The sequence below is a fragment of the Lissotriton vulgaris genome, chromosome 9 (assembly GCF_964263255.1).
Source record: "Lissotriton vulgaris chromosome 9, aLisVul1.2, whole genome shotgun sequence".
Taxonomy (NCBI): domain Eukaryota; kingdom Metazoa; phylum Chordata; class Amphibia; order Caudata; family Salamandridae; genus Lissotriton; species Lissotriton vulgaris.
This window is the reverse complement of record NC_141697.1, coordinates 1,235,945,260-1,235,971,034: the sequence shown is the minus strand read 5'-3', so window position 1 is coordinate 1,235,971,034 and position 25,775 is coordinate 1,235,945,260. Positions and strand designations below refer to the sequence as shown.

The 25,775-nt window shown below is 46.2% G+C and overlaps 1 protein-coding gene across 1 annotated transcript in view; it reads left to right on the top strand.

Moving 5' to 3' along the window:
• LOC147693145 (putative peptidyl-tRNA hydrolase 2) overlaps positions 1–25,170 on the top strand; it is a 71,850-nt gene extending 46,680 nt beyond the window's left edge. Inside the window, exons 2-7 of the mRNA XM_086939393.1 lie at positions 811–933; positions 12,812–12,889; positions 13,096–13,173; positions 16,237–16,334; positions 20,553–20,667; positions 24,147–25,170. Coding sequence (XP_086795519.1) covers positions 820–933; positions 12,812–12,889; positions 13,096–13,173; positions 16,237–16,334; positions 20,553–20,667; positions 24,147–24,236 — 573 coding nt within the window. The 5' untranslated portion in view covers positions 811–819 and the 3' untranslated portion in view covers positions 24,237–25,170. The remainder of the gene's footprint in view (positions 1–810; positions 934–12,811; positions 12,890–13,095; positions 13,174–16,236; positions 16,335–20,552; positions 20,668–24,146) is intronic.
• Positions 25,171–25,775: the final 605 nt, after the last annotated feature.

The following is a 25,775-nucleotide window of genomic DNA, read 5'->3' as shown; positions in this document are numbered from 1 at the left end:
AACAATTCACTCATGATTGGTACCATAAGACCTAGCGTATAAAGCCTGATGTGTTACCCCTGAAGGGATGGATTGTCTTGCACATTCCATCATGTTGCCAATGAGATGTTCAGTCTGGGTGTTCCCTGTGGAGTCCGTTACTCCTGGCTGCGGTGGGGACTCTACCCTGTTGAAGGGTCCCAGGATAACGGCTACCTGCTAACTCAAGTGGGCCTGGTCTTCAGTTCAGTTTGGCGACGAGTAGTCAGCCCGCAACAATTTTTCTGTGGGGGTGGTGTTGCGGTGTCTGCATGCTGGGGCCACGGCGATAATTCCTTGTGCAATGTAAAATCATATGTTCGAAACTATTTACTTGCTGTTATCATACGGACTCTGTATTGACCGAACAGGTAGTCCTAGCTTTGTGTCCATTCTAATAATGGACCCGGCTCATCCAGCATCATAACAAGGCAGGAGCACGAGCGTGGTCTCAGGACAAGCTTCTGACTGCCCCTTCCCCAAGGGCTGCGGAAATGTTCCCAGAAAATAAGGAGAGAATGTTTCAGAAGTATTGGCCAAGGTCACATGTATCTTCCTCCTTGTCGTGGCTATAAGCAGTGTATGTGTGAGTGGATCTGATTTTACTCATTCCCTGTGTGTTGTAAACCAGTTTCCCTTGATTTCTTCTTTTGCATCCATGACATTCTGTGTCCTGGAACAACACACCTTTTATTGAAGTGTTTTGTGTGGAATGGCAAAGAACTACTTCCTCAAACCTCAAGGTGAGAGTCCAAAGTGGTCCGACTCTTAAGTTCTCCTTCCCCTCTCCAGGTGTTGGCCATGGATCCGTGCAGTCCGACCGCCACCGCGGAGGGTCCCACAAGGACTGGGGCAAACCCAGAGTACCTCCAACAGTTGAAGGACTTGGATATCCCAGAAGAAGAAGCAAAGAAGGTATGAAATCCGATGTATTTGTGTTGTTGCTGCTTCTTTGCAGGGCATTTAAAAATATCCCCAAGGCTCATCACCGATGCCCTCTTTCTTGTCCGCTCCTGGTCCTTCTTTTTCTTCTCTTCTGAGCACATCTGCACGCCTTGTCTGCTTTGAGTTGATCGTCAATAGGCTTAAAGAGTACAAATGACCAGTACCGCATACTTTTATTGTTAGCATGACTGGAAAAAATAAGTTACTCACCTCTTTAATGGGGTTTCACTTAAAAACCACAACAGTCACGATGGAAGGCTTCCCGATGGAAAAAATGAATTCCCCAAAATTGTGAGGTTCAGCGAGAGGTGACTTTGATTGAAGGCAAATATGTTTGGTACAACAGTAAGACCCTTGGAAATTGAGCATTCATTTCATGGGCCGGTTTTATTTGTACTTCAGGCATGCTTACGTAGATTATCCTCAAAGCTGTTTCAAAGATTACAAGTAGCAGCATCTGAGTACACAAAGTTTTGCAAGAGGACTCTAAAAATCTTCTGTCAGTCCTCCAGTTTCAGGCTTACGTGTCACAGAAAGCACATATAACTATGTACCTCTAAAATCCCAAACTCTATGCGGCTAACGCATCTCTTGTAGATATGAGCTTTCCCTTTTCCAGCTTTCAAGAATGTAAAAAACATTCATCATTCATTAAAAAAATAACAATGAGACACAACAAGTTTGACATGCCAGAGAAAGGGGTGGCGAAGCTGGCAGCTCGCCAACAACTCCTCTTCACAACTGTGGGCAATCTGGACGTGTGAGCCTTCTAGTTCAAGTAGTTTAAGAGTAAGTACGTTGGCAGACTTTGTGTCAAAAAGGTTAATTTTCAGTGTACAATGTTTGATCCATTTCTGTAGTCCTGTGAGACATTGCACCTGATGGACTTCACTGGGACAGTTGTATTTCTGCCATATGAGATCTAAGAGGTCCTTTTAAAGTTAATACTGCATCCCGCAGAGGTCATCTCATGGTTATTTATGTACTTCCTAGAGCTATGAAATATCTCAAAATGTTTCCGACTGGTCCTCTGTCAGTCTATCCTATCCATGATAGCTATTTCTTTACTTATGTAACACTGAGAATGTAATCTTGCCTGCTCTCTAAACCGCAGATACACCAGCCTGTCTAAATGGAGTGTTAATCATTGGGAATCTGTCTTTGCAGGCTTGGCTGCTCCTAACTAGTCAGTGGCTGATTGGGCAATCTAAAAAGGCTAAAAGGTTGATAAACCCTGTTTCCGGACAAGGCATCATGGTTTCTCAAGAGTTACCATAGAGGAATCTTCTATTGGTGGATTCAAAAGATCTGGAAAAAGTAAATTGGCTGCTCAGCCTTTCCTTCATTTCACTAATCAGTTGAGTAAAGGGAGGAAAGGAGGCTTTGTTAGAAGCATGGCCTGAAAAGACAAGATGTGGGTGAGTTAATTCCACTCTCCTCCTTTTAGTATTCTTGGTAAGACTCAGAACCGATGTTTGTTTTGCGCTCTTTACCAAAGCACTCCCTCTCCCCTTGTTGGGGTAGCATCCAGTATGTAGGCCTTGGAGTCTCGGAGCCCCTTTGAGGGAGTCCACTGCGTAAAGGGAGTCCCTCGCAACGGAAATGTGGGAATGATACCACTTCCTCTACGATCACAGCTTTCCGGACCTTGGACGCGCTTTTACTCGTCTACCGGTTTGCGCCCCCTTCACCCTCCCCCCTCCTCTTTCATGCTCTGTCTCTCCCCCCCCCTGCTTTCCCTCTTTCATTCTTTGTCTACTTCCTCTGCTCCTATCCCCTCTCCCCTGAATCTCTCCCCTTGCCTGCAACGCCGCCAAACCCCCTGTCCCTTGTGCACTTGACTAAGCACTCTTTCTCCCCTTGTTGGGTAAAGATCCAATATTTATACTCTGGAGTCTCGGTGATCCCTCTGAAAGAGTCCACAGCGCCTAGGGAGCCACTCACAGCTGAGGTATGGTATGGCACCCCTTGCCAAAGCACTCCCTCTCCCCTTTTTGCGGAAGGATCCAGTAGTAAAGGAGAGTCTCACATTTAGAAGTGAAATCCCTCTATAGTGTCATCTGTACTTTTAGGCTCGGGTCTCTCCTGTCACAAGTACCCACCCTTCTCTCAAGATCTCTCCTGTCACGAGTACAAACCCTTCTTGAAGGATCTCTCCTCCCACTTACATCCCCAAACCTCCTCTCAGTCTGTCATGTCGGCAGAACATAGTAACTGTGTAGCCTTGCACATGCATACCACATGCGTGCCTGAAACAAGTTGGCTCACAGCTTTGTTCCACCATCTTTTTCTTTCTTTATCATCTTTATTTCGACATGAATGTCATCAAAGAGGTCACAATGCATCAACAATAAAATTTCCACTGGAAACATTACATTTTAACAATAAAAAGACCAGAGATACATCGTACCCATAAAACTATTTCATCATACTAAAATAGAAAAACATTATGAGAAAGTTAAAAGGAAAATTGACTCAAATCCCTACCCTCGCTAATAACCTTCCGGCACCCTGAAGCTATACAAATAGACTGGATCTCATTTTACAATAAATTTCCTTCTGATGTTCCACATATTAGCTAAAAATGTAGTTACAGCAAAAACAATTACTGGAGATAAATCAGTTTTTAGTATTCAGTAGGATTGAAAACACTGCCTAATCCCCAGGTTTTTGCAAATTGGAACAATCCAGTTCTTCCTGGGTGTCCGATATGCCGGGCAAAAGAACAATACATGCACATCATTTTCTAGCTCCGCGGTACAGGCGGGACAATTTTTAGAAGTAGGTGGGGACCAACGACTAGTAAGGGCTCTAGTTGGCAGAGAGTCATGTCTCCATTGCAGATACAGCTTCCTAAGACCAGTAGGACTGATATCATCAAGAACGGTCTCCATTTTGTAATAGTCTTTCCTTGCTAAGAATGTGCTCGACAGTGTCCCCATTTGGGCATTCAATAAGCAGACAGACAGATTGTGATCATAGTACAAGTTAACCAGCTCTATACGGGATGTGCTTCTACACGCTTGTTCCGGGTTAGTCCACAATAGGGGGCAACCTGGCCTCTCAAATTCCTGCCTTATGTATTTTAGCCAGGGAAGTTTCCGTGCATTCGGGAGATTTAACAGCTCCGCTAGTTCTTACCTATAAGTGGCGAGTTCTGGGGTTACCCAGAGTCGCCTCCAAAAAGTCAAAGGCTTAAGGCCCAATTCCTCTTTCAATGGTCTCAGTCCCAAATCAAGCCTTAGGGGGAGCAGAGGTGTACTTGTAGGCAAAGATACCAACTGCCTAAGAAACTTGTTTTCCGTGACGGTAATTGCAGGGCACACTGTTGGCCCCACAACTCGCCACCATAGATTACCGCCCCACAGGCCTGCATTTTATAAATTTCAAGAGGTGGGCCAATAGGTTTTAGCGTGGATTTATTTAGCAATTTAAGAATGCCCCCAGCCTTTTGAGAGAGCTTTAGTTGAGATTGAGGGCCAGATGTAGGTCGCCATTTTCCGGCCGTTAACGGCCGATTTCGGCCGTTACCGACCGGTATTTGGAATTTGGCATGTAGGGGGCATTTTATTTACAGAATCGGTATATTTACCGATTCGGTAAATTTACAGAATCGGTAAAATACTGAATCGGTAAATTTACCGATTCTGTAAATCAAGATGTAGGTGGCACTGTAATCAGTGCCACAGACCCTTACCGAATCGTTATTTACCATGGAATACTATTCCATGGTAAATAATGAATTCCAGTGTACATGCACATCTGTGCATGTACACCTGTGCCATGTGGCACACATACATGCCCTAAGGGCATGTCTGTGTGTCACATGGCACACAAGCCAGAAACAGGGGTGCAACAGGGTGTCAAAGTGACACCCTGTCACCCTTGCAAATTCGGTAATTTTACCGATTCTGTAATTACAGAATCGGTATTTGCCATTGATTCCTATGGGCTTCAATGCCCATAGGAATCAATGGCAAATACGATTCTGTAATTACAGAATCGGTAATTACCGAATCATACAGATTCGGTAATTCTAAAATAAGAATTACCTACATCTGCCCCCTTCCTATTTACCCACTCTTAAATACAGTATCAGTAAAATTCGGTATTTAAGAGTAGGTAAATAGGAATTACCTACATCTAGCCCATAATCTGATGTTCAACCCAGGTCATCTTTTCATTGAGAGTCAGACCCAGATACTCGAACGTCTGCACTCTTTCAAGCCGAACACCTCCTATAGCAGGGTTTGGGCGTGATGTTTTTGGAGGATTAAAAATCATGAATTTCGTTTTAGATGTATTTATTTCCAGCCCCCGGTCATGGCAAAAGGTAACAAAGCCATCCAAGACTCGCTGAATACCCATCGGAGTCTTAGAGAGTAGCAGGGTATCATCTGCAAACATAATCGCAGAGATCCCCGACCCAATGAGCCTTGGGGCATCTCTATTGGGGACCGCATTCAGATGGGGGATTACTCCGTTGATGTAGAGGCAATACAGGGTAGGCGCGAGAACGCAACCCTGCCTTACACCCCTTTCAACGGAGAAGCTAGATGACAAATTGCCTTCTCTCCCGCACCTGACCCTTGCGAAATTCTGAGTATGAAGTCGTATTATGATGTTTAAAAGGGGGCCGGGATGCCTCAGTCCCCTAGAACGCTCCAGAGTTTCCAACGTGGGACCAGATCAAAGGCCGCACGAAGGTCTACGAAAACAGTGTATAATGAGCCGCCCTCTACCTTGACCGTTTTCCATAAGAGCATAGTGTGAGAAGTTGGCCTGATATGTAGTGCTCACTATTCTAGTGATCACTGTGTATCATTCCAAACGACCCTTATTGATGATTGGTTGTAAGTCAACCTTTAGACCAGCTATCCTAGTAGCATGGACAAGAGCAGTCTTTAGTCTAAACTCTAGAGGGTGTGTTAAGCCAGCTGTTATACCATCACATATACCCCTTGAACACCAAGTGAAAGGACACCACACAAGTTGTTATGAAAATAAAAGTATATTTATTTAGAACACAACAGCCCTGGACTCTTTATGAGGACAGGGGGCTAAGCACAATGCAAAGCTCTTAAAGAATTTCTGAAAGTCGCACAATTTACGCAAATGCCCGAGGGGCACGGAAAACCATATATTCTAAAAGTGGAATGCGAAATTACTAGCAGGTAAGTACTACTCTAATAGGCTTTAGGATCGCTAGGACTGGACTACTGAACCTTCAGATTACGAGCAGGAGGCCTAGGGAGATCGGGTGCAGAGTATGCACTCTCACGCGGGATGCGGGACAAAGTCTATGGATGCTAGATTTCGTAAAGTTAGTGTTATCGGACGAATCCGACTAGGTAGAGCTGAAACGAAAAAGGATCTGGACACTTAGATAGTTAAGCTATGCTGGAGCACCAAAATGCTCAGGTTACCTAGCCCAGGGGCTGCGGCTGCATAGGTCTGAAAAGACGTCGGGAATCCTCGTTGCAGTCTATGGAGCCTGAAAGAAGAATTTGCTGGCAGGCGACCAGTGATGAACTTCAATGCGACCCAAGCCTGGATCGGTGAAGATGGATACCTGTAAGCAGAGGGGACCAAGTTCTGAATCACTAGCCAGTGATTAGATGGGCACCAGGATGGCACCGGACGAAGTCACCTCGACCAGGTGAGTGGGCGACGCTGGGCTCTGCAGTCCCTCGGACCAGGAGGCGTTGTCGGCGACCAGGATGGAGGTGCGAGCTGTCCCACAATGGTATCTGCTGTCGACGTCGCTGGACCCAGGATTGGGGCAACAAGTCTTGGCAAATGCAAGCCCACGCGGTGGACTCAAAATGGCGTCTAGAGTGGACCAGGAGGGTCCGGGGTGCTCCTCTGTTTGAGGGGAGCAAGGGCCTGTCTGGAGCAACCAGACCAGCGGTGATGTCGTCGTGGTGCGTCGTCAAGAGGGCTACAAGCCAGCAGGCAAGTAGCCGGACAACGCGGAGAGCAGCAAAGAGCAGAAGGGCCCCACGCCGATCTCGTGGATGCTGGGGGGCTGTACTTCGGTGCTGGAGCTGCTCAGGGTTAGGGCTTCTCAAACCCCAAAGCACTCACTCGAGGATCCCTCGGCAGTCGTGCTGGATAAGCGTCGTGCAGTTCTGAAGATGGCCGGTCCCTCGAGGTCTCGTCACACCCACGGATCTCTGCTGAGCTGATGATGTAGGTAGAGGTCAGAGGTGCCAGGGAAGCCGGGTCTCGTCGTGCTGGTTAGTCGGATTCCGGAGGAAGGACGTGCAGCAAACCGCAGTGTTCTTAGTTGGTGCCCGCAGATGCAGGGTGACTACTCCTTAGTCACAAGGGAGAAATCTTGAGAAGAAGTCTTGAGTTCCTTTCGTAGAAAGTAGTTTCAGGATTCAAAGATGATCTAATTTGGAAGGGTCCCCGCTCCCACCTTTATACTAAAGAAAGGGGCTGGTGCGGGACTAGGTCCTGCCCATGGGTGGGACCAGGAAGGGGGGTGGTTACACCCCTCTCCCATGCCGGACTTTCCCCAGCTCAGGGGCTGGTGTGCCCCTGGAACTGGTTCAAACTGGCAGATGCACAGTGAGCACCGGGGTGCCACTCGCAGTCACCTTCCTATTCAGCCCTGCCTACCTAGGATACACAAAACCCTGTCTGGGATGGTGCTAGCACCGCCCCTGACAGGAAACCCTTTGTCCAAGCCTCCCTCGCTGGAAGGACTCCCAGCAGCAGGAGGTCAGACTTGTGTCTGTGGTGGCAGCATCCATTTTGTGATGCTGAGGCTTGAGTTAACTTTAACCGGGGTTCACAGTTACATACATGTCGTGTCCCTCTAGAAGGGTGGAATGCTAACCCCGTCGCCAGAATTGGCGAGGGGTTAGTATTCCAATTCGTATGACACCTTACTCGACATGTTTTGATAAAGCGATGCCAAAGTTGGCAAATAACCGCGAGGATTATAATGCACTTAAGAGTATATGGTACGCATTATCATAGAACAGCTATTAGGACTTGGATCCGCAAGCTGCAGACGGGCTCAGCTCATGCCAGAGCACCATCTCACATAATTCCAAGCACTCTGCCTTCAGGATTGTTAAGGCCTGCCATAGGAGTGACTGATAGGAATACATGTGTCCATTTTAGGGTTAGATATAGGAATACTATATCTACAGCAAAGGGTGATTACACCACCTTGCCCCAGCTGTCGTGCAGCCAGTTGTGCCAGATTTAGATGGCCAGCCAGGGGTGGCATAATACATGCTGCAGCCCCTGGTAGGCCCTGGGTACACCTATGCCCTGAGTTACGGGGTCTGATAAGGTGGCCCAGTACCAATTGGTAAATGCACCTAAGGTACATGGAATCCATTTTACAGAGAGAGCAGTAGGCCTGGGGTCCTGATTGGCAGGGTCCCAGGCCAACTATGTCAAAAACCAGCTAAAACACAGGGCAAAAAGTTGGGGGCAACCATAGTCAGGATCTACCTTCCTACACATAGTTAGTCTGAAAATCTGGTCTGTGGTGGATACGTTCTTCCTAAAGCCTGCCTGATACGGGCTTAAAATGTCAAAGTCCTCTATCCAGTCCAAAAGGCGGTCCAAAATCAGCCTTGAAAAAAGTTTGTGCGATACATCTATTAGGCTGATTGGCCTGTAGTTGGCTGGGAGCAGAGGCGACCCCTTCTTGAATATAGGGACCAACTCTGCTCCCAGCCAAGTACTTGGGACTGTCATACCTCCAAGGATTGCATTAAAAATCATTAGTAGATAGGGAGCCCAGATCCCGGGTTCATGTTTATAAAGGTCGACCGGAACCTTATCCAACCCAGGAGCTTTACCCCCGGGGAGCTTAGATATAGCAGCCCGGACCTCGCCTAGGGTGAACCTAATCTCGGATGGGCCAGGGACAGAACTGTTCAATATGTCACCTTGGAGGAGCCCCGTTTGGGAATTGTCCCCCTTATAGAGGGTACTAAAGTGTTCCTCCGATACCTCAGCTGCGATGTTCGGCCCTACTGCAAGCTCTGGTTCCACCGAACCAGTGGTCACAATCTGCCAGAACCTCCGTGCATCTTTAACCACTAGGGCAGATGTTAACTTCGCCCAGTTTTCATTCCCCCACTCGATCTTAGCATGGTGGATTAGCTGCCGGTATTCTTGTCTCCTGCGCTTTATAAGTTCCCTGTTGTTATTCTGTTTCAATGCGTCAAGGAGTTCTCTTTTTGCCAATCTGCAGGCCCTATTATACCAGGTTGGCTTCCTTCCGACCCTTCTCCCACTCAAACCCGGGGGGTTTAAAATATCTGAAAGACTGTTAAGTAATACCTTGTTAAGATCTTCTAGCCTTTCGTAGAAATCATGGGTAAGTTGCTGTTCGATAAGAGCAGCTACGTCCACTAATACTGGGTAAACCTGGGCATACAATTCACCTACTCCATCTGAAGTATTGACCAGCTTGTCCCATCTTATCCTACGTCTGTTACTTGTCAGGATGGCCTTGTTAGGTGTGCCGGGCTGTAAAGATGAACTGTCCTCGTAGGTGCCCGGCACGGAGAAATCCAGAATCAAAGGGTTGTGATCACTCTCTCCCCAAGCGCTGCACTCAACAAAAATATAATCGAGTCGAGCCTCCCTCCCTGGTTTGTTAAAGGTGGGCATAGGCGGGATGTCAGACTTCATACGGCCATTACATGCCCTGATAGAATGTGTCAATGTCAGGGAGGTAATTTGGACGGCCAGGGGAGCCCATGACCTTGCCGAAGGGCCTGCCACTTGAGGAATTTTCCAGGCATCATCCTCCTCCTGATTTACACTATCCAGCAAACCCTCAAGTGGTTCGAAGTGGGAGTTAAGATCTCCTCCCACCACAAGCATGGCTCCCTCAGGAATCTTAGTTAAGAAGGAGGATAAGTCTTCAATGGCTCCCGACACAGAAGTGGGACTCACAGGTCTCGAATAGATATTGACTAGTGCGAGTCTGTAGCCATACTGCCACTCTAGAATCACACATTGCACGTCCTCTGATGCTGTGTCCATAATTCTAGCACTGCAAGCCCAGATGGGTTGCTATCCAGATTGTTAAACCCCCCGAGGGTCTGCTTTTTCCCGCCCACCTTGCGGGGACTGAAAATGAGGCGTATCCCAAGCCGAATTGCTCCTCCCCCGCCCATGTTTCCTGGAACAGACCGATGTCCTTCAGGTCTATAAATGTTCCCCAGTCAGGGCAGGCCAGTTTGTTACAAAGGCCCGCTACATTCCAGGAAAGGATTTTTAATACAGAAGAGCTAGAGGGACCGCCAGGAGGTTGCGCAACGGGTTCATCGTTGATAATGATAGTGCTCACCGGGCCAGGTAGAGAGTGTTCTCGGGAGAGGTGACCAATATCAGGAATATCCGCCACTGTCCCCAGTGAAGCTGGGACAGCCCGGACTATTTCATGGTTATTACAGAGATTTATTTGGGCCCGCCCACCTTCTCTTCCCCCTGAGCCTGCGTCCCATTGTGGTCAATCTACCTGATCAAGGCAGCTATACCTGTTAATATACGAATAATCCCCTGGGGTAGGTGCATCATAACAGATAGGCCTGTGCCTTCTACCTTGAAAACCTGTTCCCACCCTTGTCCATCCTTCATCAATCCCTGGATGCAATCTGGTATTTGAAGGTGGATAGAAGAAGGATAATGGCAACGGTTGAATGGTTGTGTTACCCGAACTATCCAGCCAATTGCAGATATGAGAAACGATCTGTGGATTCCTAAAGTTTACCAGGATGCAATCACCTTTGATTTTCTTCGTGGTGCTTCCCACTCATGTAACCCTCCCAGCCATCAGCAGTTCACTTCTCATGTTGGGGGGGAAGGGGCCTGAGGATGTTCAACCAACTGATCACTTTATTTTTTAAGGAATCAAAAGTTTCTAGTGCAGAGTTGGTAAGCTCGGGCACACCACTTAGAATTACTACGTGGGGTGCCGCCTCTGGGGGTAGATTAACTACATTTTTCCAACTTAAATTACTTGAGACCTGGGTAGAACGGTCACCCATCTCAGTGGGGATCCTTACCGGCCTAGTTGAGTTCTTTGTGACTGCCAAGTTGGATTTCTGTGCTAAGGGCAGAGGGACTAATTGCCTGGGGGAAGGTACTAAGATAGGAGTAGGTAAATTGGATGGAGGTACAGTTGCTGGAATGGGGGGATTGATTTTTTTGGCGGTTGGCAGAATAGATGAATTAGCTAGAAGAGGGGGCCCCTCCATTCGTCAGAGGCACTCTTTGGGTACTACCCATACTTCTCAGATGGTCCTCAATACCCCCGGTGACCGTTTCTATTACTTGTAACCTTGTTTCAATACGGTCGAGTCTGGCCAACAGGGGATCTAATAAGTTCTTCAAAACATTAGTGAGAGCATGGGTAAGCTGTTCTCCACCAACAGAAGATCCCTCCCCGAAGATAAAAGAGGTAGGCAGCGCTGACGCCTATATTTGTGATAGCTTGATAAAAGTGTCATTAGCATTAACAGTAGGAGGGGGGGCACACTCCACTGTATGGATTGTATTCTCAGAGTTATTAAGTGGTGGATCTAATTTGGCCCTCTTTCCTCCATTAAACTGCCTCCCTCTTTTCCTTTTCGGGACAGCCCCTCAGTCCTCGTAAATGAGATATATTTGGGTCACTCCCCTCATCGGAGATCTGTACTGCCTCAGTTATCAAAGCAGATGCAACCTCAGGTATGGTCTGGAGTGAGTCTCGGTGTGAGGATGAGGTAGACCTTAGCTCTTGCAAAACAGACTCAATCGTTTGGTCAATACTGTCCAAAAGAGCTGTATGCGAATCGTCAACCTTTTCAGGGGTTCTAGCATTCGCGATTAGACCCAAAGGGGATCGTCTAGCGCTTTCAATGCCATCTGAGAGCCGTCTTTCCAAAACAGTTAAATAGTTGTTCGCTCTAATGAGGAAACTGTCCAAAGTACCTGCAACCATGGAAGTTGTTGCCATGGCTTTACTTCTCGTTTCCCTCGAAGGCATTGTCCTTATTCGTTACGGAAATCCCAGCCGGGTCTGTAAAAGAGGTTAAGAATCCTCCAGGTGAACTAGGCACAGACCAAGAGGGGTGGCCCGGTCGGTCTCGCCCGTGCTCGAATGGGCTCAAACGGGCCCGCCCTTGGCCCGGGCTTCGTCCTGCTTGCGTTCCGCTAGCACGTCGAAGGGCGTCTCTAAAATAGTTGGTGGGAGGGATACAGGAAGAGGCCCCAGCTACGGCCAATGATCTAAGTGCAAGGCCCGCTGGACCTCGCAGTCCCGAGCCGAGTATCCCCTTGAAATTGCTTTCCTCCGTCTTGCGTTAGAGAGTCCTTTCCCCTGTCAGCTGCTCCGTGAAGGGAAGGAAGGGCACACAGCACAAAGTCCAAGCCTGCGAGCGGCTTCGGCGAAGCGGGGGCCGCGAGGCGTAATGTGCGGTCGTGGGAGGGATCGGGAAGAGGCCCCAGCTGCGGCCAATGATCTCAGCACAAGGCCCGCTGGACCTCGCAGTCACGAGCCGAGTATCCCCTTGAAATTGCTTTCCTCCGTCTTGCGTTAGAGAGTCCTTTCCCCTGTCAGCTGCTCCGTGAAGGGAGGGAAGGGCACACAGCACAAAGTCCAAGCCTGCGAGCGGCACCCCAACATCTTTTACATTAAGGTTACAATTTCACCACTGTACTGATGATGGCCACACACAGCAGTAGGGGCCAGCCTGGGGCCAAGAGTGACCATAGAGTAAACTTCTTTTAGTGTGTTTGAAAGACATGGAAGAAGTAGATTGTCTGCTCAGCCTCTCTTTCATTTCGCTGATCAGTCGTTTTTGCTTTGTTTGCCCCACAGGCCTTGATTCTGACAGGAAACGTGTCTGCAGAGGAGGCCGCTATATTCTACTTCGACAGCTTAGAAAACCAGAATGTGGTAAGACAACTCCTGCTGAGAAGATCTTGCCACAGATTATAAGGCACATGAACCCTCCACGTCCCCTCTTTGTGTCAACTGTGTATCTGCACTGCTGACCTCAGGGTGTCATTGTCAATAGGATGCTTAAAGGTTTCTTGTGCATGCAAGCCTCTGAGGTCAGAAGCTCCACAGCTCATTCTTTCACCTTTCGTGTGTCTTTGCAGGAAGACGAGGAGGAGGATGAACGCTATTACAAAATGGTGTTTGTGGTGAACATGGAGCTCTCGATGGGGGTTGGCAAGGTAAGAGTGTTTGTCTGTCTGAAAGGTTGACACAAATAGCTAATCTTCCAGATTGAGCCTTCCTAGGAAGCGTACCGGAATGGCAAAGCTGTTGCTGGAAAAGTTACACATTTGTATTCCCCAAAGGCTGGTCAAAGACTTCATGAAATAAAAGTAGCTTTCTGAGATTTAAACACACATAGACATATCTGGCTGACTCTGCCCACTGCTTTGCTGTTCTGCACGCCCTTTCTGTGTTCTGACTTGTCAGTGACTCTTTCCTAGCACTGCCTGAGCCCCAGGGGCTTTGGAGAGGGTTGGTGTCCCTGCAGAACTTGCATCTGTGTCTTTGTGGAAAAGCTGCTTAGATAGCATATCCTGTAACTGCAAGTTACCATGGGGCTACTTAGGAACACATCACTTAAGAAAGTAATTCATCACAAGTTCTAACCCACAGTGCTAGCACACGTCTGTGCTGAGGAGCAGGGTTCTCGCCCATTACAGCTGCGCTCTATATTTGCATGCAACATGGCTAAACAAATTTTGAAATTCACCAACAAAGAACTAAGGGGCTTATTTAGGAGAGCTCTGCGTCGCTTTTGCTCCAGGTAGGATGGTATATGCGTGTCGCAGGCGTCTCATTTTGATTTATGAAGCCATGCAAAGCCCCCCTGTGTGCCTTTGAGTGGCCTCATGAATCACAAGTAAAGCGACTGAGGGCAACATCGATGCGTCACCTTCCTTTGAGCCCGGGTGGCACTCCATGGGCGTTGCGGTTGGTTTTCCCACTTAACAACTATGGAATTTGAAATGTCCCAGATTTACAAAGTGATATAAACCTGTCGAAGGGCCAAATCCGTACGCCTCCCGAGGAATGTGTTTATATCTCCTTGTTGTTTCCTCTTTCTATGTGTGTTGCATTCTGCAGCACACATAGAAAGAGGAAAAAGCCTCTCAGGATTGGTTTTGTGTAGGAATGTGTCCCTTCCTGCACAAAACCAATCCTGCATGCAACAGAGGCAGCCATGGTGCAAGGGTGCCTACGTTCACTGTAGGCTGGCGAAACGGCAGAGGCACCGTGAGAATGGACAGGAATGCACTGTATTGTTTAAATACTGTTTATTCCTGCCCTTTCACTTTGGCATAGGGCAGCGCTGCAAGGTGCGTTGCTGTCCTGCCCTATGCCAAAATCCCATAGATGAGCCCCTAAATCTCCAGCAGAAGCTTACTTTGAATGTGCAGTCCAGAGGCTGTGTTGCTGCGCCTAGATAGCTTTAATCGTGGTGGTTCATCTGGGATGTGTATTTTCTAGTGTAAACTTGCCTTTAAATAGATTTTTTCTACATTGTTCTTTTTATTGTATTCCCCTTGGTTCTTTTTGATTAATGACAAGTCAAATCATGTCATTTCTCTTCCATCCTGCCCTCCAGTGATCCCATGGCTAATAACTACAAGCAGTATTGTGATTCTGCAAGCAGTGTTGCGGTGCAGCAAGCAGTATTGTGATAATGCAAGCAGCACTTCAATGCTGCAAGCAGTTTTGCGATGCTGCAAGCAGTATCGTGATTCTGCAAGCAGTATTGTGATTCTGCAAGCAGTATTGCCGTGCGGCAAGCAGTATTGTGATTCTGCAAGCAGTATTGCCGTGCGGCAAGCAGTATTGTGATTCTGCAAGCAGTATTGCGGTGCGGCAAGCAGTATTGCGGTGCGGCAAGCAGTGTTGCGGTGCGGCAAGCAGTGTTGCGGTGCGGCAAGCAGTATTGCGGTGCGGCAAGCAGTATTGCGGTGCGGCAAGCAGTGTTGCGGTGCGGCAAGCAGTGTTGCGGTGCGGCAAGCAGTGTTGCGGTGCGGCAAGCAGTGTTGCGGTGCGGCAAGCAGTGTTGCGGTGCGGCAAGCAGTATTGTGATACTGCAAGCAGTATTTCGATATTGCAAGCAGCATTGCAAGACTGCAAGCAGTATTGCAATGCGGCAAGAAGTATTGCGATACTGCAAGCAGTATTGCGATGCAACAAGCAGTATTGAGATGTGGCAAGCAGTATTGCAATGCTGCAAGAAGTATTGCGATACTGCAAGCAGTATTGCAATGCGGCAAGAAGTATTGCGATACTGCAAGCAGTATTGCAATGCGGCAAGAAGTATTGCGATACTGCAAGCAGTATTGCAATGCGGCAAGAAGTATTGCGATACTGCAAGCAGTATTGCAATGCGGCAAGAAGTATTGCGATACTGCAAGCAGTATTGCGATGCAACAAGCAGTATTGAGATGTGGCAAGCAGTATTGCAATGCTGCAAGAAGTATTGCGATACTGCAAGCAGTATTGCAATGCGGCAAGAAGTATTGCGATACTGCAAGCAGTATTGCGATGCAACAAGCAGTATTGAGATGTGGCAAGCAGTATTGCAATGCTGCAAGAAGTATTACGATACTGCAAGCAGTATTGCAATGCGGCAAGAAGTATTGCGATACTGCAAGCAGTATTGCAATGCGGCAAGAAGTATCGCGATACTGCAAGCAGTATTGCAATGCGGCAAGAAGTATTGCGATACTGCAAGCAGTATTGCAATGCGGCAAGAAGTATTGCGATACTGCAAGCAGTATTGCAATGCGGCAAGAAGTATTGCGATACTGCAAGCAGTATTGCGATGCTGCAAGCAGTATTGCAATGCGGCAAGAAGTATTGCGATACTGCAAGCAGTATTGCGATGCTGCAAGCAGTATTGCAATGAGGCAAGAAGTATTGCGATACTGCAAGCAGTATTGGGATGCAACAAGCAGTATTGAGATGTGGCAAGCAGTTCTTGGCTGCTTTCCACTCAAGACCTAGGTCTTTTGAACTGGCATCTTAGCCTTCTAGGTTGGAATTTTTCTGAGGCTTCTGAGACACTGCCTGTAGTATATTTCCACAAAGGGTCCATTACCAAAAAAGTTATTGTGCTATGTGACAAAGCCGAAACTATTGAGCTAAGATGATAGACATTATGTACTGGGCACAGTATCTGAGTCACGTGTTGCAGCCCATCTTCATTCTTCAGGCCACTTCATGCCAAGCTTAGCTGACTTCCTTTCTGTACTCTGTTTCAGATAGCAGCTCAGGTGGGGCACGCTGCCGTCGGCCTGTACCAGCTAATGCAGGGAGAAGCCAAGCATCGAGAGATAGTGTGCAGATGGGACGAACACGGGTAAGTTGAGGTCAGAGCTACTATCAGGAACGGAGCCCATGTCTTGCACGCATCTCTGAGAGGGGGTAGAATTAGGCCTTTGGAAAAAGGTCTACTGGCTGATTTTATTTATTTATTTATTTTATTTTAACGGTTTTATATAGCGCTGGCTAGACCCGGAGGTATCAGAGCGCTTTACATGAGCATCATAATATAGTTACAGGTTACATCGTTACAAAGGTTACACAGTTATTAGAGCATGGCAACATAGGAATATTGTAAGGTCGAGATAAAACAATAAGCAGAAATACGTAAGGGGAAAGGCAGGAAAGGGGAAAGATTCAGGGGAGGGGGAAGGAGCTGGGAAAGTAGACAGGTAATGAAGGCGGGAAAGAGAAGGGGAGGGTAAAGGTCATTGCTTGGAAAGAGGAGGGGAAGGGTGATGGGGACACAAACCGGTAGACGAGTCAAAGCAACGTCCAAAGTCCAGTAAGCTGTGATCCCAGGGGAAGCGGTATCCCTTCCCTATCTCTGTTGTGGGAGGCTCCCTTTACGCAGAGGACTCTCTCAGAGGGGTCTCTGAGACTCCAATGCCTACATACTGGATCCTTCCCCAAAAAGGGGAGAGGGAGTGCTTTGGCAAGGGGTGCCATACCCTACCTCAGCTGTGAGTGGCTCCCTTGGCGCAGTGGACTCTCAGCGGGTACGCTGAGACTCCAGAGTATACATATTGGATCTTTCCCCAACAAGGGGAAAAGGAGTGCTTAGTCTAAGGGCACAAAGGACAGGGGGCTAGGCGGACTAGCAGGCAAGGTGAGAGATTCAGGGGAGAGTGGATAGGAGCGAGGGAGGAAGATAAAGAGAGAAAGCGTACTAAATGGGAACAGATTTAATTATTGAGTTATTATATAGCACTGGCTAGACCCGATGGAATCAGAGCACGTTACATGAGGGACAATAATGTTGCAATTTACATCAGTTAAAAAGTACATAAGTATCAAGAAAAGCATTTAAAGAACATAGGGGACAAGGTGAATGGAGCAAGGAAGGGTAAGGGGATAGGGTAAAGGGGTAGGAGGAAGACAGGACGTAGAGACGAGGGGAAAATCTGCCCAAGTTCCGGCTGGGTAGGTGACGTCAGGGAGGGGGAGTCAACCACCCATCTCCTCTTTAGCTATATGGTAGCTCTACCGGGTATCAGCTAAATCGCTAGGTCTCCATAGTCTGGGGTAAGTTCCGCAGGTTCCAAGTCCTGATGTGTAGGCAGGTTAGGAGATAGGTTCACGGTCTGGTCAATGTCCAATTGTTGACCCAGGGAAGTAAAACAACGTGTAGGGGAAAACTATGGAAGCGATCTTGGGGTCAGGCAGGGGACTGTACTGTACACTGGTACTCTGGTGGCCATCCTAAGGTTAGGCATCAGGCAGTTAAAGTCAAAATCCAGGACAGCGGCCGCCAGAAAATAACAAATCCAGGGTGCATACACCATCACACGCACAGACATGCACAAGCACACACCAATGTGAGCACACACTCTCAAATGCGCACTGACGCACATAGACAAGCACATAGCCAGAAACATCCAAGAACACAAACACACATAAAATCCCATGCTCTAATGCAAAAACACCCAAATACATGCACACGCAAACGCCATCACAAGCACAGACATGCACAAGCACACACAAATGCGCTCACTCTTATATACACGGAGTTGTATGGACTTGTGTGTCTAATGGGGGATCAGTTGTGGTGATCTAGTGTGTTATTTTACAGGCCGGATTTTGTGTAACTTTGGAGCAGAGCTCCCAGAAGATACACAGCCCCCCTCACTGTCTTATAATGCGGGCGCATCCACTGGGGTCTCTATCCAGTGACTAGCTATAGCATTCCTCTATGCCTGTTTCTTGTCACCAGCTAGGCTGCACGCCTTGACATGTAAGAAAAAAAGAACATATGGTTCATATGTAAGGCAGCCGAGAAAAAATACGAGCTGATGTCAGGTTCCCTGGTTCATTCTCTAGCGCGCCTTCATTAGCCTACTCAACCTGCACCACAAAAGCCTTTGTAATACTGGCACAATCTTGCTTTTTGTTTTCTCTTCAATCGTGCTCTGACTTTCATCTAGATCCATCTTTTTTTAAGTTCAGTCAAAAAATAAATTATAAAAAAAAGTCAGTTCCCTTAATCCAGTGGGCTGGTTCTCTCTGGGGTGCCTCTTGTCCTGCTCCAGAGCAGTCCTTACAACTGACTGTGTTTCCTCAGCTATAGTTACACCAGATACTTTACTACTGTATTCGCTCCAATTAACATTAAACTTAGAACCTGCTCATATGAGGGCCCCGTTAAACCTCCCACTTGAGGGAGTAGCATGTATCTCAGCCCCTGACCGCACGTCTGGATGACCCCAAAGTCACTCACGTTACTTCATCCTACCTACTGACCTCCATCATTTATTACTTTCTTTGCCCATTTTTTTCCATAGATAAACAACAGAAGGAAAAGAATCATCCTTTCCTACATGTGCAGATTGCAGCTTCCCCCTCCTTCCTTTCCTTCCTTGGCCTAATCAACACCGACATAATCTCCCCCAAAACAAGGATTACTCACCCCTAATACATCTCGGGCAGCTTCCCACGTCAGACACTTATAAATATACTGAACTGCGAGTGTATCTGACACGTTGTAGTGTTTTTTCTTTGTGCAGCCTGCGATAGACATTCACACCGCTTGAAAGAGCTGAAAAAATGAATTATCACCAAAGTTGTTTTGTTACTCGTGATTGGTAACAACTTGTGTATGTTTATTGATATCGTCCACAAAGCTTCATTGAGTTATTTACGACATCGCTCAACACATAAACAAATTGGTGCCACACACCATTGGTTTCTGTAGGGCTGATTTATTCATTTATTTGTGTGTAATTCTTCTGTGTGTGGGCAGTAGACCTCTCACAACACTCTTGAAAAGAGCATGCGAGCATAAAAGACAGCAGGACAGAGGCACAAGAAATACCAGATAATTGTGGAAAGGAGCATGAGGCAGACAGGCTTCTAGGACCAAGGGTTTCAGGGCTGACCTTGGACATGGGGCCAAGCATCAAGCCCCCTCTGTCTCATAGTGTAATGCAGCAACAAGCGTAGGAACAGATGACCACTACAGAATGGTTTATGGTCTTTTCATATTTGAAAGGGCTCAGAACACTCCTAAGGGGGCCAAGTGGACCCTGGGTGCCCATGAGTTACCCTGATTTTCACTGTATGCTGATCAAGTGGCGGTCCAGGGTTTAGCATCAACGAAGGTGAGGCCCAAAAGCAGGACACCCCTGGGGCACTCCAGCAGGAACCTTCCTTCTGCTAAAACCAAAACGCCACTACATTTTCAAATCCTACTTTGTCACAGATATTTCTGTAGTATTCATATGTGTGATTTGTTGTAGTATGCCCAACTACAGTTCTATTCAAATTAATCTTGTTTTTTCCTATTGTGCAAGGGCAAATAACAATTCTGTTTTTGACATTATGCTGCGTGTCTCTCTGATATTCAGGAATGTTGAATTCATAATGCAGATCCACATTCCACACCTCATAGAATAGCTGGGTGTGTTGTGCTTGCAAGAACCACCATGGCTGCCTGACAGGTGTCTTGACTCAGACAGATGTGTTGCTGGGATTCAGAGAAAAAACCTTACTCATGGGAAGCTAATCTTCGACTGCACTGCCACAGGGCTGTAACATGGAACAGAGGAGTCTTATATAGCGACGATGCAGCGCATTCTTTGTGCCTCTGCATGCTCAGACTTTTCGGATTGTAGCAGCCAGCTGGAGACCCCCATTCCTAGGAACTCTGACATCACAACTTCAATGAAGGGAGAGCTGCGTTAGTCTGCTTTGCGACTCGTTAGAGCCACTCTTATTTTGAAGGGTGTTTACTTTGTTAGAATCCAATCACATCTTACCATATGTTGTGGCAGGACTCAATGTGTAGCCAGTCTTGTTTTTTTGTGTGCATATTTTATATAGTGCGAACTCGACCCGAAGGTATTGGAGCACCGTATTTACATTACACATTCAGGCACGGGGAGATTAAGTGATTTGCCCAGAATCACAGGATGTGGACTCGACCTTGAGACTCGAACCCTGGTTTCCAGCAACAGCGTCAGGTGTTTATGCCGACTACCTTAAGTAAAGCAAGCCTTGATCTGTACAGTTGCTAACCCGCTGTGTTTTTGTTTTAAAGTGCCAAGAAGGTTGTGCTTCAGGGATCCAGCACCGCTCATCTACTGGAGCTACACGCCCTCGCCTTGAGTCTGGCGCTGCCATGTTATATGGTCCAGGATGCTGGGAGAACGCAGGTGAGCACATCCTTAACACTCCACTTACCCACTCCTTCGGCCTCTGTTGCCTTGGATGAGGGGTTGCCTGGTCAAGGCATCTGTAGAAGGTGCTGGAGGAAGATTAGCGTTTAGCACAGGCATGAGTGCGAATTAAAGGGTGGTATGGTTTTAGGGAGCCATAAGTTGGTATTGCTGTGGGAAGGACAGGATGTGTTACACACGTCTGTTGGGAGTGGATCGAGCAAGCTTGCATCCAGACATTGTTGACATGATTTTGTCAGACGCAGCCATGAATAGGTTTCGTTGTGAAAGGGACTGGTTTGGTCTAGAGTGAGTGAGCATTGTTGTTGTAAGGGTCGGGGTAGATCCTTGCAGTTGTAATGAAGATATCAAACATAGGTCCAGTGGTACTGGATCCATGCCGGCGTTCCAGGATCTCCACATAAAACAAATTTACGGTCAGTGAATTTAAATGGAAATCATGTACAAAGTCAGGGATTATGCTGGAAATCTGCCATAGATTCAGCCTTTCAAGACACGCTTTGCTGTAGACTGACAATGGTTAGTAACAACATGACTGAGTAACTCTGGGGAGGAACAGTTTGAAACATGAGTGGCTGTTGCTAGTGTGAATACCAGGGGTTGGTACAGGCATCCAGCCGTACCTAACTCTCCAGCTCTCTACATACGAGAGGATGTTACTAACAAGATTCAGATTGGAGAATTTTTTTAGACTGGTGACATTGCCCGAAAGTAATAGTTGGGACCAAATTCTCCCTGTATGTCCTTGTGATGGGGAATCGAAACAATCCAACATACATGTCATCATGTTTTGTAAATTTCATCACCCACACAGGAGAATCTGGATTTTACCAACATTGAGGCGATGGGGTCTTAGGCAATATCGCCCTGCAATGCTCCGCCTCCAAATGCTTGACTCTGAATCTGTCTGTTTCATCGTTTTACATTTCCTGAAATGTATTAGGAAACATAGAAGAAATCTTTAAAAAAAGAACCTGGAATTAGTTTTAACTTCATTAACTGAAATGATCATTATGAATGTCTTTGTATGAATTTCTTTGGAACAATGAACTGTAAATTGTATGCTTGTGTAAATATGTGTAAATGTATTTTTAAATGTTCCTTTTATGGTTTTCCTATGTGAAAAGCCGAATAAAGAAATTTATATATATACAGGCATGAGTTGTGTTAGTTGGAGAGCAGCAGCATTTGCAAAGACATGGGTGGATATAACTGAGGGTAGATTTTTAAAATTAATAAATATTAAAGGCTATTGCCTGGGGGAAGGTGTGGAATAGGTGTTGGCAAAGACATGAGTGGACATTGTGCCAGGTTAGGAACCAATATTAGTGGGCATTGCTAAAACAACCGGCTGGGACATCTATGAATGAATATGTATTGCAGGAAGAACCGTCCTTCATATACACAGGTCCAAGTGGCTAAAGGAGAAGGTTACTACACACTATAGGGGTTAAAAAAATGAAAAAATAAAAACAAACCATATTAAAGCTAAAAATGAAACAAATTATAATAGGAGTTCTATTTCACCAATATTAGGTAAGTGTTGGACTCCAGGAATATTAGCTATACTATTGCCACTCCAGTTTAAGCTACAGTACGAAACGTTTTGGACTTCGCAGGAGGTACATTTACTATTCTCACTCCAGTCTTAGCATGAGTAGGGACAGTGTTGAATTTCGGATGAGTTAGATTTACTATTCCCATTCCTGTCAAATCAATAGTAGGAAAAGCAGTGGACTTCAGAAGAGTTGAATTCACTATTCCCACTTCAGGCTCAACAACAGTAGAGAAAATATACCTATAGAAGCTCAGGTTAACACATACCCTGGGCTTCTATGGGAATTCACAAGGGCCTATTATCAAGCCCATTCTCGCCGCTTTAGCGGGAGTTTCCTGCCGATAAAAGTGGCGATAATGTATCGCCCTTTCTTGATAATATGGCCCAAAGTCTTTTGCCATTTCCACTGCAAAGTCTTTAAGCATAGGATTAGCACAGTGCCATCTACGCCGAGATAGAAAGGGACAAAGTCTTTTGCCATTTATACAGCAAAGTCTTTAAGCATAGGACTAGCACAATGCTGCCCTTGCCGAGCTGTAAAATGACAAAAGCCATTTATCACTCAATGGACAATATTACAGCTTTGAATTGGTAAAATACCAACTCAAGCCAACCTGAAATGAGTAAAAGCAACCCCTGTCACAGTGGTTCGCTCGAATTAGAGCTCTTCAGAGAGGTATAGCTTTGTCCAGACACAAGGGAGCACCCAGTATAAGTCAAAACAAAACCCTTTCAGGCGTAGAGTGAAGCATAAATTATGCAAAAAAGAAGGAGAGAACTCTGGGTAGTTCTCAAGCTTAGGTGGAAAGCAGCTCCTGTTAGAGCACTCTCAACACCAGCGACACTCTAGACCTGCTCACCTCAAATGTCTGTTTTTCTATCAAAGTTTTTAAGCATAGGATTAGCACAGTGCCATCCATGACGAGATAGAAAAGTACAACGTCTTTTGCCATTTCCACAGCAAAGTGTTTAAGCATACGATTAGCACAGTGCTGTCCTTGCCGAGCTGTAAAATGACAAAAGCCATTTATCACTCCAGGCACAGTATTACAGCTTTGAATTGGTAAAATACCAACTCAAGCCAACCTGAAATGAATAAAAGCAACCCCTGACACAGTGTTTCGCTCTAATTAGAGCTCTTCAGAGAGGTATAGCTTTGTCCAGACACAAGGGAACACCCAGTATAAGTCAAAACAAAACCCTTTCAGGCATAGAATGGCGTGTAAATTATGCAAAAAAGGGGGTTCTTCAGATTTACAAGATAAGCAGCCCACTCACAGCATGGCAGTTTCAAAGGATTTTAATGGCAACGCGTTTCAACCCAAACTGGCCTTCTTCACAGCCTAGATTCAATGAATTGCGCTCAGTTTCCCATAAAAAGCAAAAGCAGTGATAGACGTGGCAAAAATACTAAATCGCAATATACAAATGGCAGGAGAAAATGCACGATATGCACTGGCTCTCATCCGAGATTCATGTCACTGTACATCAAATGTTAAAAATTAAACCGCTTGATTATGGAATTATTTTTAGGTTCTTTATCTTTTAGGTTTTCTTTGGTGATGTAATTAGCTTTCGTTTCTGAATTAATTGTTGCAGTTACTTTACTAACAGTACTGCAAAAATCTTATGTTTAGCAACTGGTGAAGAGTTAAGTCTTTTTTGCACAGAATAGCTTGATGGCTGGGATGCCATGCCTTTCAAAGTCGTCTGTCGAAGGATCACCTCTAGCACGCCTGTGTAATTCCTGTATCGTATTGTTCCGTAGTCTGTGCAGTATTTGTAAATCAAGGTTTAGTCGTTTGTACTAGTTGTACGTGATTGGTACAAATATCTGCAAATGTACATTTGTAATGTGCTGCCCAAATAAATGTCCGTGTGCATCCCTCCATGACAGATCGCTGCTGGATCGCAGACTGTACTTTCCATCATGGGAGAAGAAGAAGAGGTGAACAAAGTGACAGGAAGACTGAAGCTTCTGAACTGAGGGGAGCCATCCGTTGGGAAGCATCTCTTCTCATCTGTGAGGAGCTCTGTGCTGACATCTAATACTGTATGTGCACCATCATCACTCTCCCACCTCCAGATCCAAGAGCTGCTGAAGGACAAGCAAAGCCAAGTGTACAAATCCTGGACAGGAGGCAGTGCGTGGACCTTATTCTTGCAGTTTCACGTGACGTGGCCTGCGCAGAATGATACCTAGCTCCTTTGTTTGTGCAGAACTCTCAGCACAGGTGAGCAGGAGAGCATCACTCCTTGCAAGTATAGTGGGACAAATCAGCTCTGAATTTAAAGCCAAAATGTCTCCCAGCTGTAGAGCAAAAGTCATATAACCTTGGACCTGAAGTGTCAACAGCTGCTCAGTAGATATGCCATATTATACCCTGAAGAAAAGGCACAGATCCAAGAAATGACAAAATGTTGTATTTTAAAGAACACAGCAGTTCATGTGACTTGACCACGGAGGAGTATCGTGCAAAAAATAGCCGAGGAACTTTCATCTTCGAAGAGCGATGTGGCACTTTGCCCAAATTTCCCAAGCAGTGCCAACGTATCACCCATTGTAATATGGTGGTTTGAGCTGCATTTTGTTCCATAAAATGTTTCCTTTTGTACATCCTCAGAAAGGAAGTCCTACCTGAGCCTCGCTTGGTTTGTTTCCTGCATAAAAAAGTACGGGGTCCTAACGGCACTTCTGCTGTGTATCTTCACCAGGCGCTCAGCGGCTTGTCGTTTATGAGTGGACGAGGAACAGAACAGTTGTGTTGAGGCAAAGAGTTAAACTGAATTCACTGCTGCTGTGTTGCTAGTATTTCTTTTTGTATAATAATGCATGGTTGTAAAATGAGTTCAGCAGCCAGAGTGAACAATATAACTTTTGATGGATGATTACATTTTTATTACATGGTCAATATTTTAGCCTTGATGTACGTTTTCTCCTTTATATCCTTTTCACTTCAGTGCTTGTCAGTATTTTCATCTTCCCAAAATGCAATCTTTCTGTTGTGCTTTAGAGTCGCTACTTAAAAAGTGGAGTTCCTACTAGTTAACTGAAGGGTTCCTTCCCTTTGTGGTATGGCTGGGGAGATGGCCCTTGCTCACATACGGGTGTTAAGCGTAAAGCTCATGATACGTTGATGCATAGCACACGCGCGCACACACACACACTCACACACACTCTCTCACTCTCTCTCTCCTCTTGTATTTTTCACTCCACTCACTATCTTTTTTATCATATTTCAACAGAAGCTACATAAAAATTGATCTCCTTAAAAATCCAATAAGCAAGGGGTTTGCAATGGCGTCAGCTTGGATCGTTTTATATTCCAAAGAAAAACGTGTGTGCGCCATCCTGCTTTTTGAGTATTCCTCAACCAATGATTTGTGTTTAGGAAAAGGTACTGTGGCTGTCTAATGAAGCTCTGAGAGTTTATCTCATACCATGGGTGTTAAAAACAGAAAGTTAAAATGTTTTTACTTTGGTCTTTTCTCCACTCAATCGATTCCTAGGATGGAGAATTATTGT